We start from the raw sequence: 14523 nt of genomic DNA on the forward strand, positions 1-14523 counted from the left end.
CATAATTCAGATATGCCTATCAGATACTCGAGCAACGGCGTCTTCATAAAACAAAGAGTTTTGCTTTGAACGCCTACTACATTACAATTGCGGTTCTGGAAAGTCGTAATTAGAAAAAGTATAAGGCTAGCGCGTGGGATCACAAATCTAGTAATAATTAATGAACAGTTTTTAATATCATACACTAATATCAGCTTCAGTTAAATAATAAATTAGATAATCATAAATATTATATTAATGGTAATTTCAACTTAGATATTAGTTAGCGTATCAGAAAACATGATTTATTTTTTTTGTAAAACGAAACGTGTGGAATTTCAAGACTGAGCCTTTAAAAAGTATGCATTTTTTTTTTCAAAATTAAAAAGTAGAAAATAAATACATTTATCACAATTGGTCGTTGACACAAAGTTCAGCTGCTTGCTATCGGTGGTTGACCCCAAGTATAGCTGCTTGTAAACAATCACACCTTGATAAGCTGTCACTTACAAAGAATCTATAAATGATGACGTCGTCCATAAATAATTTCACACTTCCACATCCCCCCCCCAATAAAAGTCATAACTCCTACTTAAAATAAACTTTATACTTCAGAATCTCCCCCCCCCCCCACTCCCACCCAAAGTAATTTAACTATTTATTTTTACAATATTAACCGACCTGGGTAAAAAAAAAATTAACAATGAATATAATGTTTTTAAAAATACTTACTACAACTTGAACTTTCGTAGTCCATGCCCCTCCCTGCGTCCCACATAACATAAAAATCAAATCACCTTCCATTCCCTCCCCGGGCGTGACGCCATTTACAAAGAAAACCGTCCCCTAATAAAACTCAACTTTAGAAATTATAGAAAAATAATGACTATTCCTCATCATCATTGATTTTTATCTGCTCGGTCTAAATTAAAACTTAACACAAATAATAAACCAAATACACACTTTCAACCACACACACACACTCACACACGTACACACACACATATATATATATATATATATATATATATATATATATATATATATATATATATATATATATATATATATATATATATATATATATATATATATATATATATATATATATATATATATATAGGCATGATACACACACAAACATACACAGCTGGCGTACCTTAAAATTTATTTCATCAAATACACAACTCTATTAGACAGGGCACTGAGTACACAAACATTGAATTCTCAATTGTTAAAAACTGAAAGAAAACATTTTTTCTTAAACTTCCCAATATAGAAACCTAAACGACCGACTACTTTTAGAACACGGAAGGAAACCGCCCCGCCATGACTCCCTTCCCCCCTCAACCCGATGGGCTTACTGTTTCACCATTGTAAACAGTCGAATCATTTTTTTATGAAACTTAATTTTGTTGATCCAACAGCTGGGGTAATCATGCCCTTTCTTTTATAAAGATTTGTCTTGTCAAAATAATATTATTGGATCATATGCAGTAGCTAAGGTACTTTTTTATAAATCTTTCGAAAGTTATTTTTAGCCCAATCTAGGCCTAAAATGCAGTGACATAGTGCATTGACTTTGACAACCTGTACAAATACGACAAAAAATGTCAACACCCAAACACACATCCCTCGATCTTTATTGGTAGTTAATTATTTACATTTTGCATCCAGCCCTCACACACCAATAAAGTTTATACTTATTTTTTATTGTGACTAAATTAAAATTCACCCTCCTCTTCCCCCCCCCCCCCATATCCGATGCCTTTATCACTGTAAGTGTGAATAAAAATTATATAAAGCTCTCTTGAATTAACTTTGTATAAATCTTATTTTTCCCCAAGCAAAAACTACTGCGATCACCACAGTGAGTTAGATGAGTCATGTAGCCCTCTACCGCAACGTGAGAAAAATACGTCAGAGTTTAAAGTGTGACCCCCACCCCCCCCCCCACCAATATCTAAATATATTGAATCCCCCTTAGGAAGAAATCATCTGGAATCCAAACCCCTTTCTCTACCCATCACATAGTGATATAAATTCATGTAGGAAAAAGTATCACTCGGGAAAATAAAAACCACCGCTTAAAGTTAAACAATAAATATTTTGTGAATTAACATATTAACGACTCATCTCTCAAAACTAAGCCTAGTAACACGGTTAATGTCAATATTCAATAAATAATATAACAATATACAGTCACTGCAGCCCCCGCTAACAGAATATTAATTGAATTGAAATGTTAAAATACAACAACAGTACCAACAATTACGCATCTTGCAAAACAACAAAAATATCCTTTACATAGCCTACGCCGCAGTAGTCTAAGGGAGGTAACCGATGAAATATCATGTTTTAATGATGGTGAACGCGATGCTGCAGGACCCGCTTCAACTAAACTTGAGGACATTCAAGACCTCTCAAGTGTGATAGTACGTGCTGTTCATCGATCTCTGATCAAATTATTCGACGATTTTACAAGACGCAGATTTTTTTAAATCGATTACTTCCCTTTATTAACTGCTTGCCTCCCTTACTAAAAAAATTAAAGTTTTTCTGAACGTCTTCCCCCTCGTGTTTAAATCGAGGCTGACCACAAATCGACTGGCTTTGTAAAGATTTACAGGATCGCTGAATATAATAGGCACACTGTTTCCTGTGTTAGCTGCAGATGCATAAAGTACATTTTTATTGTAGCCCAGAAGTTGCAATAAAAAAATAGTACCTTTTTGAAACATAGGGCAGAGGAAGTAGAGCTCACGTTTCTGTGACCTCGGCTCATGAAGCCATACAGTGGTTAGCACTACTTCATGCTGATCACACTCTTCATATGCCCTGGTCACGGACAGAGGTGAACTCTACTTCACCCGCCCCATAGACTGTCAGGTTTGAAAGGGACCTTTACCTAATGACCTCGCCATCATTTCAGAGAACTAAGATCAAAACTCTTATAACTGAAGACCAGATGTGCAAACGTTCATTCCCTCCACAAAAATTTATAAGACTAAGATTTTTTTTTTTAAAATAAATAAATAAAAACTAATATCGTTTCTGGCCATGGGTAGCTACAATTACAATGTCAATTTTTGACTTCGCAGCTGAGGATCGAGCACAGTAAACTAAGAAGTCAAAAGCAACCGAGTTGCAGACACCTTTTTAGTCTAGTTCCTATGCCATTTTTCTTTATCTATTTAATAACTATATATACAATTGATGTTCAAGTCTTTGAAACTGTAAAAATACCAAATAAATAATAATTATTATTTTTAAAAAGAAATATAAGATTAAGATATGAAAATTATTTACCTTTTTATTTTCGTTTTATTAACATATTTGCACTTTCTGCATGGCAAAACATCAACATTACCTTGAGGTAACAGTATTATTGTTTCCCTATATAACTGATGTAGAGCTGAACTGTTTGATGAAGTTCTTATATATGCTCATAGCTTCAATTCTGTTGGATTTCACCACAGATCGGATGCCTTAACAGCATAAGCTCATAAATCATTCCTGATCTAACAATTAATTACGGGCAAAAATTACCAGACTATTTCACCAACTTCACTCAGGTCTTGTTTATTCAGCTTATTATTTTAGCCTGCCTGTGTCTAAAATGACACCTTTCTTTACTAGCTTTAAGTTGTCACTGTTCTGACCAGGATGAGTTACATGTCAATGTGTATAAACAAATCAATCTTGTCTTCCATATTTTCAAACATGTCATGACATCTTTTGACAGCTGCATGCTTTGACCATCTTTCACAGATGGTAACAGCGCCACTATATAACTAACTGTGGTCACAACATGCAGAGTTGATATCTTTTAGATGAATTTATTTGATTGGATTAGATTTCCCACACTGGACTTAGACACTATGCCTAGCTGTATATTTTTGGTTCACATACCCCATCTTGGTAACACTCAGGTAATATTTTGGCTTCCCTGTCACAAAAATATTTATTTATCCATATAGCCTACACAAGTATGTAACTTTGTTTAAATAATACAAATGTTTGTATATAAAAAATACATACACCCCAATACATGGACACATATAAAGTACACATACATACAAATTCACACACCCCTTAAGTTCCAATTCTGTTTATTTTGGTTTGAGTTTGTCTGGTATTTATCTGACAAACTTTACTCAATAATACTAAGAATACTATGGACGGAGCGGTCTAGCGGTAGAGAGCTGGACTGCTAAACCCGTAAGTCTCGAGTTCAAATCCGGGTTCAAGTCAGTAAACCGTCCCTGAGTTCACCCAACTGTGATGGGAACCTAACTCACGTTAGGGAAAGTAAAGGCGGCTGGGCATGGTGCTGACCACACTATCTCTTCATATGTCGAGGTCACAGAAACAAGTGAACTCTACTTCACTTGCCCCATAGCCCGTCAGGTTTGAAAGGGAAACTTTTTTTACTTATACTAAGAATACTAAGATAAGACTTAAAGATAAAACAATCAATATCACAACAACTAAAACATCAACCCTGAAGCTACAAAAAAAAAAGAACAACAGGGTGACCATTGTTTTCTGTTTTATTACATGAAATTATTTTACATTAGTATGATGGCTATTTAACAATGAAGATGACAACAATTCTTAATTCATAATTTATACAACAATGAGAGGAACATACAGATGTCACAAATTAAATTTGTTTGTACAGGCTACGTGTCCGTGTTCCTCATACTCGTGACGTGAGACACACAGAGAAGGGAAACTGGGATCTAATGCAAAGTCACAGCCAGCTTGCCATGGGTACGTGATAGGGCTGAAATAGACACAACAGTGAGCTCAGGGATGGCATCATTTTGGTTATAGAGAAATGGTTTTCTAGAGAAATGTAAACAAATCTGGTTCACAATTTACTATTCAGACATAAATGATGAAACATTTTTTACCCACCACACTTTTTTAAAAATTAATTAGAAATACCAAAAAAATTATAAAAAATAAAAGAGAAAGCATTATGACTGATACAATTTTTTTTCATATTTTAATTGAAAAAGCATTTATTTTAATCAATTGAACAATTCCTCTTCTGATATCCCTTTAGTTAGATTATAAATCATGAGTTCCCATCAGAGGGGTCTCGCAAAAGAATTGGGAACCTGTGTTATAAATTAAACATGATTCACCAGCAGAGGCATTTTATTGTGTTTTAGTTTCCATAGGTATCTCCTTGATTGTGTTACCAGCCAATCTTGGTGCATTTGGGCAGACAAAAAGTAAGCTTAAAACAATACACTTCCACCTAATCCAACATGAGAAAATAAAACTGAGTTTCTTACTTCTTTGGTGTAGAGATGCCCACATCCATATCATCTCCTGCCAGACTCCGCACATCCTGGAATCTGCAGACAAAATGTACAGCTAACATCTACACTCAAGCTATATTTGTCAAATTTGCTCTAGATTTAATTTATTTTTAAGTTTATAATCACAATCAATAAGAAAACATGAAACAGAATACAAAATTTTAAATATAATTTTTGTGAGCTAGTTTTATAATAAGACTAAAAGGAACTGAGTTTTAAAAAGTAGGTTTGTAAGAAAGAATAAACATGTGAGCTTACATTCTATCCTGAAAGCCTGGGAGCAGTGCGTTGCCTCCAGTCAAGACAATGTTGTTTAGTAAATGTGGTCTCAGCTCTGGAATATTTATACAACAAATATCAACCACCAGAACAAATGTAGACATTTATGTTTTATTAACTATCTAAATATTACTCAAATCATTTCTACAATTATTTTACAAATAGTACTAGTTACAGTAAGAAAAAACAAAACATTTATATGACAAAAACTTGACTTGTAATATTTTATTTTCACTTAGAAATTGAATAGACCTTTCTCAATTTGTACAAATTCATGTTTGATAAATACTACTTATAAATTATTTAACATTTAATACCAGTTAAGTAGGAAAAATTAAAAAACAACATATTCATGAGACAAAAGTTTTATATCACTAAGAAAATGAACAGACCTTTCTCCACCAGTGTCAAGCAGTGCATGATGCTCTCACTAATGCCCATCTCCTGGATGCCAACATCAGATGGTCTGAACAAAAGCTCTGGGATGGCAAACCTTTCATTGTTCATACGGATCATCTGGCAGATCATACACAAATTACAAATGTTAAGTCGACTAATCAAATTCTTCATTGACTTCACTAAATTATAACATGACCTTATTATAATAATTTCCCTTTCCTTAAACTAAACATAAATAAATAGCTTAGTATTAAAAAACTTGGACCTTGATAACAGAATGTTATGCGAACAAATTGTGTACTATGGGAGGTAACTCAATTAATTCAAAAATAAATCTTTTACATACCTGTTCATCTCCCTTGGCTTTAGCGGTTTCTTCAGGTGATCTAACATATCCCCTTTTGATGTGAGTGTAATCTGGAAGAATGTAGTCTCTGCCTATTGTATTTTCTGGCCATTTTAATCTGTTCAAGCACAAGTTGAATTAAATTACAACTTTCTATCATTGTTATCTTCAACCATTCGTTCTAACATGTTTGGACAAAAGTAAAAACTAATTAATTATGCAATCAAGTTTTCCAAATAACTTACTTGGCAATCTTCATATCTATATCAAACTGTGTAGAAACATAACAAACATCTTCTTTCATTTGATTTATAACGTATGTTTCATCCATCACCATCAGCTGCCTGAAGGACATCAAACATGATGGAAAACACTTTAGAAAATAATCACTTACAATAACTCTCAATAAAAAACTCTCAATGTTCTGTAAGTTCTTTTTCAAACCTGACTTTATGCATTGGGGCAAGTGAAGTGGAATCAACCTATTTCTGTGATCCCTGCATAGGTAAAGATAGTGTGGCCAGAAAGTCAGTTCCCCACTGGAGCTGGGTGCACTGAGGGACGTTCTACCAACTACAGTTGCGATTGAGACTTTCAGGTTAGCGTAGTGTGCTCTGGTATTCGACCACATCATCCCATCCAAATTAAATACCCATCCATTAAAGTGTGAAGATTATTGCTAGAGATAAATGTAACTGCATAGAGCTTAGCACACAATCCCTTTATGTATCAAAGTGTGAAAAATTCCTCTAGTCCTTGCAGGTTAGGACAGCTAGACTTATTGCTGACCACAGAGTCTCTACATAAGCAGAAATAGAAATCACTAAAACATGACCATATTATCTGTGCTAGTGACATTACTAAATATTTTAAACACAAAAACCTGATGCAACAGTCTCTAACCAGTTATACAGCTGCTCATGAGTAGCAATGATGGAAAGAATTCCTAAACTACCAGACAACTAATGGGTCATATGTTAGTGATCCTTTCAAAGTTGAGTTTAAAAAAAGCACTGCCAAGCTCACCTGTATGAAATAACTTCTTTCAAGTGGTTGGTCAAGATTTTACCTCCAACATTGACACTGAAATAAATAAATAACACAAACTTAATATATTTTAAACAAACTGGACATCTCTCCAATGCAAATAAAATATGGAACATGTAAAAAAAATGTAGTGAATCTTATTTTTTAAATAAATTTGTTTCAGGGGAATAGGAGAGTTGTACCGTATAATTGCTTCTTTGATAGGTTTGTTTTTGTAGAATGGAACAATGTGTGAGAAGGAGTAGCCAGAGTCAATGACCAGGGTGCCAAATAAACTCCCACTGGTTTCTTTATCGGTCTGGTGTTTGTAGCAGGTCAGGCAGGGAGCTGGGGAAATAGAAATCACTATCACATAACAGCAAAACAGTAAGTTTACTTTTTCAAAGCAAGTATTTAGTTTATAAATATTAACTTAATTATATTATCCAGTTGGGCCAGAACCTGCTAAATAACATGGCTATTCATCAAGAGCATAGCCAGGTTTACAAGGGAAGGGAAACAGACCAATCTCTATTTCACTGCTCAGCTGTCTTTACTTTCACCAATGTGAGTCAGGTACTCATCAAAGCTGGGTGGACTCAGAGATGTGGCACAGACTAAAGCCTATGATCTTAATGTTTAGGTCATAATTCAAGAGCCCAAAGATTAAGAGCTTGCCTATGACTTGCTTATATTCATGACTGACTGACTTGTGTTAGGACTAAAACTAACCAGATGACAGTGAGTCACCCAGTTACCTAACTGACAAAATTATAATTATTTTGTGCAAACAACTGACTGAATTACCTTGTGTTCGATGCAGAGCTTGAAACTGGTATTCCTCAAATATGACTTCATTGATAGCCTCACCAACAGAGGGAAAGTTAAAGAATGGCTCGGTAACCACCACAGTTGTTTCATTGAAGTCAACCTGAAATATACCAGAGTAGGTCGTGAACACTCTACAATCTACAGTGTTTTTACTAAAATATAAAAAATATAGTTTACTGACAAAAAGATCTTAAAAACATATTGAAAGCTTTATTTTTCCAAGATAATAGTTTATTATTCACGAGGATCCACAATTTTTTTTAAATTTATTTTATATATTAACAGAACAGCAAACAACATTACTTACTGAATAAAAATAACCTGACAGAGTAAAACATGATGTCTGACAACAATAGAAAACCAACTGACTTGATTGTAAAGAACAAAGATTTTGGCTGTTTTTCCAAACTGCTATTAGTGACATACCTGGCACACATCCTTGCTAAACATATGATCCCACACTTGCTTTTCTATCTCCCAGTTCACGAGAAATCCCTACATAAATAAAAAATGGACAACTTTCAATATTTTCATTGAATTTTTTCAGAGTAGTTATTTTATGTTTTAGTTAAACAGATTTTAGACACCAAGAAAACGTACTTAGAAATGTGTAAGTCTTACCTTTTGAAAAGGGAGCAGGTAATAAAGACTAGACAAATCTTTACATTCATCAATCTGATCTCCAATGAAAATTCTGGTTCTGACATTTTTTGCCTTGGTAACACAGTTAGGAATGATTCTGAGAATAATTCACGTTAAATACATATGTAAAAATAATTTTGACAGATTCTATTTCTAATCAAATGTAGGATGTAGGGTTAACAAAACATTAAGTTACATAATTTTATCCCCTCCACTGGAAACTTTTAGTGCGCCCCCCCCCCCCCCCACATAAAGTTTTAAAAGCACATGAAACTTCTTGGGGGGGGGGGGGGGGAACACACTTAAAATTTCCAGTATAGAGGATACTGCAGAGTTTTTATTGTACACCAACTTCTCAAGTGAACATTTACTAAAATCACCCGGATATAGTATCTACAAATCAGGCCCCTATTGGTCTTTATGAAATTTTATACTAATCCTTCAGAAAATAATTTGGTAATCTATCATTTTAGGTATGTAAAATCGCCCGCGACTAGTTATGTGAAAAACAAGTGACTCCTTAAATTTGAATAGTTATTTCACATTTTGAGGAGGATTTATGTTTTGAAAAATACAAAAATGTTTCCTTGTTTCATTTATGTATATGTTTTTAAACAACTGAGTTAAAACTTTTCAGTAATAAATGAAGACTAGCGATGTTCCCAACAGATGCAACCATGCTAATTTACTATAGCAGCCATCTTGTTTATTTTTTTTTACTGTAAACTTATAGCGCAAGATTCAGGGGAAGCCACTCTAACTTACAGAGTGCCGCTTTTTATATAGCAAATCCTGCTCACAAACACTGCTGTTTAAAGTTAAATTTCTTGCCTATAGGCCTATTGATATATTTATTATTTAGCCATTGATTTAGGTTTATTATTCATTTATCATTATCTATAATATTTGATACAAATATATCATAATAATATTATGATATATGATAATATACTTCTATTAAAGCCTTGACAAAGCGGTAACTTTTTTGTACATTACTAATCGCTGGTGAATTTACCCCTACCTAAACTTAAACCTAAAACAATAGATTATCAATAAATTGTTGATAATCTATTGTTGTAGGTTTAGGTAGGCGTAAAAGGGGTAAAAATTATTGACAATAATTTTTACTCAAAACTGCCTGGCTGAGGGATAATTTCATTTTTTAAAATGAAATGTCTAAATTCTAAATTGGGTAATCTATCGTTTTGGGTACGTAAAATCGCCCGCGGCTAGTAATGTACGAAAAAGTTACCTCATTGTCAAGGCTTTAATAGAAGTATATTTTGATATATTTGTGTCAAATATTATAGATATATGAATAAATAACCTAAATCAATAGCTAAATATATCAATATAGGCAAGAAATTAACTTTTAACAGCAGTGTTTGCGAGCAGGATTTCCTATATAAACAGCAGCCATTTGTAAAATAGAGTTGCCTTCCCCTGATCTCTCGCTATAAATTAACAAAGAAAGAACTTAAACAAGATGGCTGCTAGAGTAAATGAGCATGGTTGCATCTGTTGGAAACATCGCTAGTATTCATTTATTATTGAAAAGTTTTAATTCAATTGTTTGAAAACAGGTAGGCCTACATAAATGAAACAAGGAAACATTTTTGTATTTTTCAAAACACAAATCCTCCTCAAAATGTGAAATAATTATTAAAATTTAAGGAGTCACCTGTTTTTCACATTACTAGTCGCGGGCGATTTTACGTACCCAAAACGATAGATTACTCTAAATTGTTAGCACTAAATAAAATTATGCAACTTAATGTTACAGGCAAGAACTACACAGACCAGAGTACTATTCTAGAAATTGTAGAAAATTTTTAAAAATCTAGATTCTAACTAATAACTAAACTAGTAACTACCACTAACTAGTCTAAGTCACTCTAACTCTAAGACTCTAAGTCTACTACTACTATTAGTAGTAGTAGTAGTAGTAGTAGCTACTGAACTAGCTAGATCTAGGCCTGAGATTAGATAATAGATAATAGATATGGAATCTAGTTGAAAAACAATCGTAGTGGTACAAGAACAAGTCCGTTTATTTATTTATATCACTATACTAAATATCATTTATTTAAAATAATACTTAGTTCTACTTACTTTGGCTCTGAATCTGTAGTAAACCCAATTTTTGCGCTTCCCGCTCCGTTATCTAGCACTAAAGTCGCCATGATGATTATAAACCAGGGGCCATTTCTGTTTCTGATAATGCGTCGCAAAATATATCACATTATACATTATTTTAGTTTGTACTTTGAAACAGTAATTATGAAGATAATGTCTTTATATTTTTGTTTGTTTTTCAATACTAGAATCTAACTTATATTTTAAATCGTATATTGTAAAACATGCCTTGTTTACTATTACGACATCATTCTTCAACCAGCTGATGGTTGCCAGGTTATTAGACACTGTAGGCCAGGCTTGTAAAATCTTTGGTGACATTCGGTTTTGACAGATAGGCTGTCTAGTGGACATGAAAGAAATAGATAATAGTTAAGGAATAGTAATAGATTCTAATAATCTTAGACGTTTGCTCGATTTCGTTTATTTCAAACGTGGAATTAAAATGTCGTGTATTATATTCATAAAGATATTTTAACAAGTCTATTTTTTCGATCAATATTCAATTTGTTATTTGTGAAATTATGACGTGATATATCTTTTTTATATCCTACGTATAATATTATAACTTTATTTTGCGTAATCGAATATTTAGTGTTTTTGCATACATGTTGCCCGTGTTCCCACAGTGATATTAATTGTAAGAGTGTGTTAAGAACTTTAAGGTAAGCATAAGTTAAACTCTGTTGTTGTTTTTGTTTTTTATTTTGTGGCTAATAATGATAAAAGTATATATATATATATATATATATATATATATATATATATATATATATATATATATATATATATATATATGTATGTATGTATGTATGTATGTGTGTATACATAGTTAAAATAATAGGCTACCAATGAGATACCCTAAATGAAAATCTTTAACTACCCTCCGCAAATATAAACGATTTTTTTTTTGTCCAAATCTAGGTAGATACTTGAAAGATGAACGCAATCGACTTTTTAACCAGCCACCGAAAGCTGGAGCACAAAGATGGGGTCCTGCCCCCGCTGACCGACATGGCTGTCCAGTCCTACCTTGACATCTTGCACAAGGGAGACAGTCGCAAGATGGTGCCATGGAGGGGGATGGGCGGGGTTTTAACGTCAGCCAGTGAGGTGGAGTTTGATCAACAGATGGATAAAATTTTGTTGTGGTTGGAAGGGTGGTCGCACCAACAGGTGAGTGGAAGGCTGTAGAGATTAGATATGTTTAAGAGATGCATTTCAATACAGCAACGAATATATATTTTAACCGGTGTCGCTCTTGGGTTCATCCCATCATATTTTCCCGTTCGTGCCCAAGACACGTGAAGCAGATTAAGTAAAGTTTTTCAGAGACCTCGGCATATAAAGGGATAGTGTGCCCAGCTGCCTTTACTTTCCCTAACGTGAGTTAGGTACCCATCAGAGCTGGATAGACTCAGGGGATCAATTAGACGCCTTTATGGCTACTTGGTCTAATATTTTTAGCAACACGACAATATTGTTTCATACTTTAAATATAAATTTAAAGATGGACTTGAAACCACTACTCGGGTTTAACTCTCATCTTTTCACTTTGGTGCCCAAGACGCATGGGCAGAGCTTCTTCCAGGCATCTCTTCCAGGCTCCGACCCCCCCCCCCCCTCGAAGAAAGTCTACCGCCGCCCCTCCCCCCCCCCCTCCCCCCGAACGAAATGGAATTTATTAGACAACATATAATTTTTAACAGTGTCCGCTCCCCTCCCCCGGAAATTTTAGTCCGCCTCCCCCCTACCCCCCCCTGGAAAGTTTCAAGTGCCCCCCCCCCCGGGCACATGGGGTCGCCACAAAAAGCTTCCTCTTCTTGTGTCTGTCACCAGCAATTTTCCTGGCAGTCCCACAAGACAGTCCTGCCTTTGTCAGCTGCTTTCTGGCAGTCCCCCATAACAGTCCTGCCTCTGTCAGCTGCCACCCCCCCTCCACCCCCACGTGTCCCTTGGCCTTCCTTCCTTGCTTTCTTTTTCCTTGAGGCGTCCAGTTAAGCGCTATTCCTGCTGTGACGTCATCACTCATTCTAAGGACTAGCCCCATCCAGCGCCATCTTTTTTTCGATTATCTCAGAAACTGCTTCCGTTTCCATCTCTCCTAGATCTAGTAGTCTATCATTTGATATGGTGTTAGCCATTGAATGATTACCCTGCACTACTTCATATAATAAACTTGGATAAAACAGATGGCTAAAGCTATAACTCGCCTCTTATTTTTTCTAGACTAGATATAAATTATGTGCATAACAATACCTTTTCTGCTGACAAACAAAATATTGTTGTTCGCCTCAGTATGTTTAAGTCTACGTTCGCTTCCAGAGCCATAAAAACAGCCGCCCGAGTGCAGATTTTATGAGCTTTTGTCCGTGATTGATTTTTCAAGTTCAGATTTTATGGCACCACTTGAGGTGGTGTACCTTACATGTTAAAAACTTGACAACTATCTTGTTAAATACAATGTTATGTTAAGACTGTAAGACTGTAAGCTCTCGAAAATCAAGTTAACATAATATTTCAAATTTTTAATGTAATAGATTGAAATAATTGTGAGGTCAAGGGAACTCACTCTCTGTATTAGTATTATATTTATATTGTTATCTTGAGTGATGTCCCTTACATGTTGTTATCTATAAATAGTTCTCTCTCGCCATTTCTCTCTCTCTCTTTGCATCATGGCGTCTGTACATAATAAAGGCTGTTAACAACCAACGCGGCTTCTCGTCAGTCATTACAATCCACCTCATTTGGCGACGAAGGATAAACATCTACTAGAAAGAGCACCTAATTACGCAAAAAAGAGGTTTGCTAGAGCTTATTAGCTAATTATTTCTAGAATTATGGCGCTGTATGGCCAAATAAAAGAATTTGATGCGAATGATGAAATCATTCAAGATTACCTAGAGAGGTTAAGCTTTTACCTAGAAGCTAACGACGTGACGATAGAAGCCAAAAAGAGAGCTGTTTTGTTAACAGTCATAGGGCCTCAACAATTCAGGCTACTAAAAGACTTCTGCGCACCAGCTAGTCTAACTACCAAGAGCTTTAACGAGCTGAGCAAATTGCTAACAGACCACCATGCGCCTGTACCATCAAAGTTTCTATGTAGAGCTAGATTTGACAGTAGGACTCGTCAACCAAACGAGTCAATATCAGAATATGTTGCTGCTTTACGTCATCTAAGTGAATTTTGTGAATTCGGAGACACGCTGTCTGACAGATTATGTGAAAAGTTTGTGACAGGTGTAAACAGCCCTGATATTCAAAGAAAGTTGCTGCTCGAGTCAGATCTAAAATTGGAAAAAGCAATACAACTTGCAATGTCATTCCAGCAGTCATCAGATGCGGCGAGATCTTTAGCACCTTCAGAGATCCATGCAGTAAACAGCAGGTTAGTCAATAAACATCAACCCCATCAGAGCATTCCAACTTATGCTAAACAGCCTGCACGTTCAAAGCCTAGATCTAAATCTAGTAATAATTATCAAATATGTCATCGATGCAAAGGTCCCCATGCATCTCATCGGTGCAAGTTCAAGTTAGCAA

At 34.9% G+C, this 14523-nt stretch overlaps 2 protein-coding genes across 2 annotated transcripts in view; one reads left to right on the forward strand and one right to left on the reverse strand.

Moving 5' to 3' along the window:
* Positions 1–4526: 4526 nt before the first annotated feature.
* On the reverse strand, positions 4527–11028 carry LOC131930619 (actin-related protein 6). Its single transcript, XM_059287190.1, has 12 exons — positions 10951–11028; positions 8818–8935; positions 8623–8691; positions 8173–8296; positions 7569–7713; positions 7366–7422; positions 6585–6683; positions 6340–6457; positions 5987–6110; positions 5574–5649; positions 5289–5351; positions 4527–4768 (listed from the first exon to the last, which is right to left on the reverse strand). The coding sequence occupies exons 1-12, from the start codon at positions 11019–11021 to the stop codon at positions 4639–4641; spliced, it is 1194 nt and encodes a 397-aa protein (XP_059143173.1). The 5' UTR covers positions 11022–11028; the 3' UTR covers positions 4527–4638.
* An 877-nt stretch (positions 11029–11905) lies between these two features.
* LOC131930627 (F-box/WD repeat-containing protein 7-like) overlaps positions 11906–14523 on the forward strand; it is a 30129-nt gene continuing 27511 nt past the window's right edge. The window contains exon 1 of the mRNA XM_059287203.1: positions 11906–12150. Coding sequence (XP_059143186.1) covers positions 11914–12150 — 237 coding nt within the window. The 5' untranslated portion in view covers positions 11906–11913. The remainder of the gene's footprint in view (positions 12151–14523) is intronic.

This window comes from Physella acuta, unplaced genomic scaffold, assembly GCF_028476545.2.
Source record: "Physella acuta isolate Inbredline_101_S28 unplaced genomic scaffold, ASM2847654v3 ptg000099l, whole genome shotgun sequence".
NCBI classification, from domain to species: Eukaryota; Metazoa; Mollusca; class Gastropoda; family Physidae; genus Physella; species Physella acuta.

Bases quoted from the DNA above. Each gene is read 5' to 3' on its own strand.
- LOC131930619 (XM_059287190.1), bottom strand. From the start codon at position 11,021: ATGGCGACTTTAGTGCTAGATAACGGAGCGGGAAGCGCAAAAATTGGG. The intron at 8,936-10,950 runs GTAAGTAGAACT...AATTATTCTCAG, and splicing joins ACTACAGATTCAGAGCCAAA to AATCATTCCTAACTGTGTTA. The intron at 4,769-5,288 runs GTAAGAAACTCA...TGTCTATTTCAG, and splicing joins GGCATCTCTACACCAAAGAA to CCCTATCACGTACCCATGGC.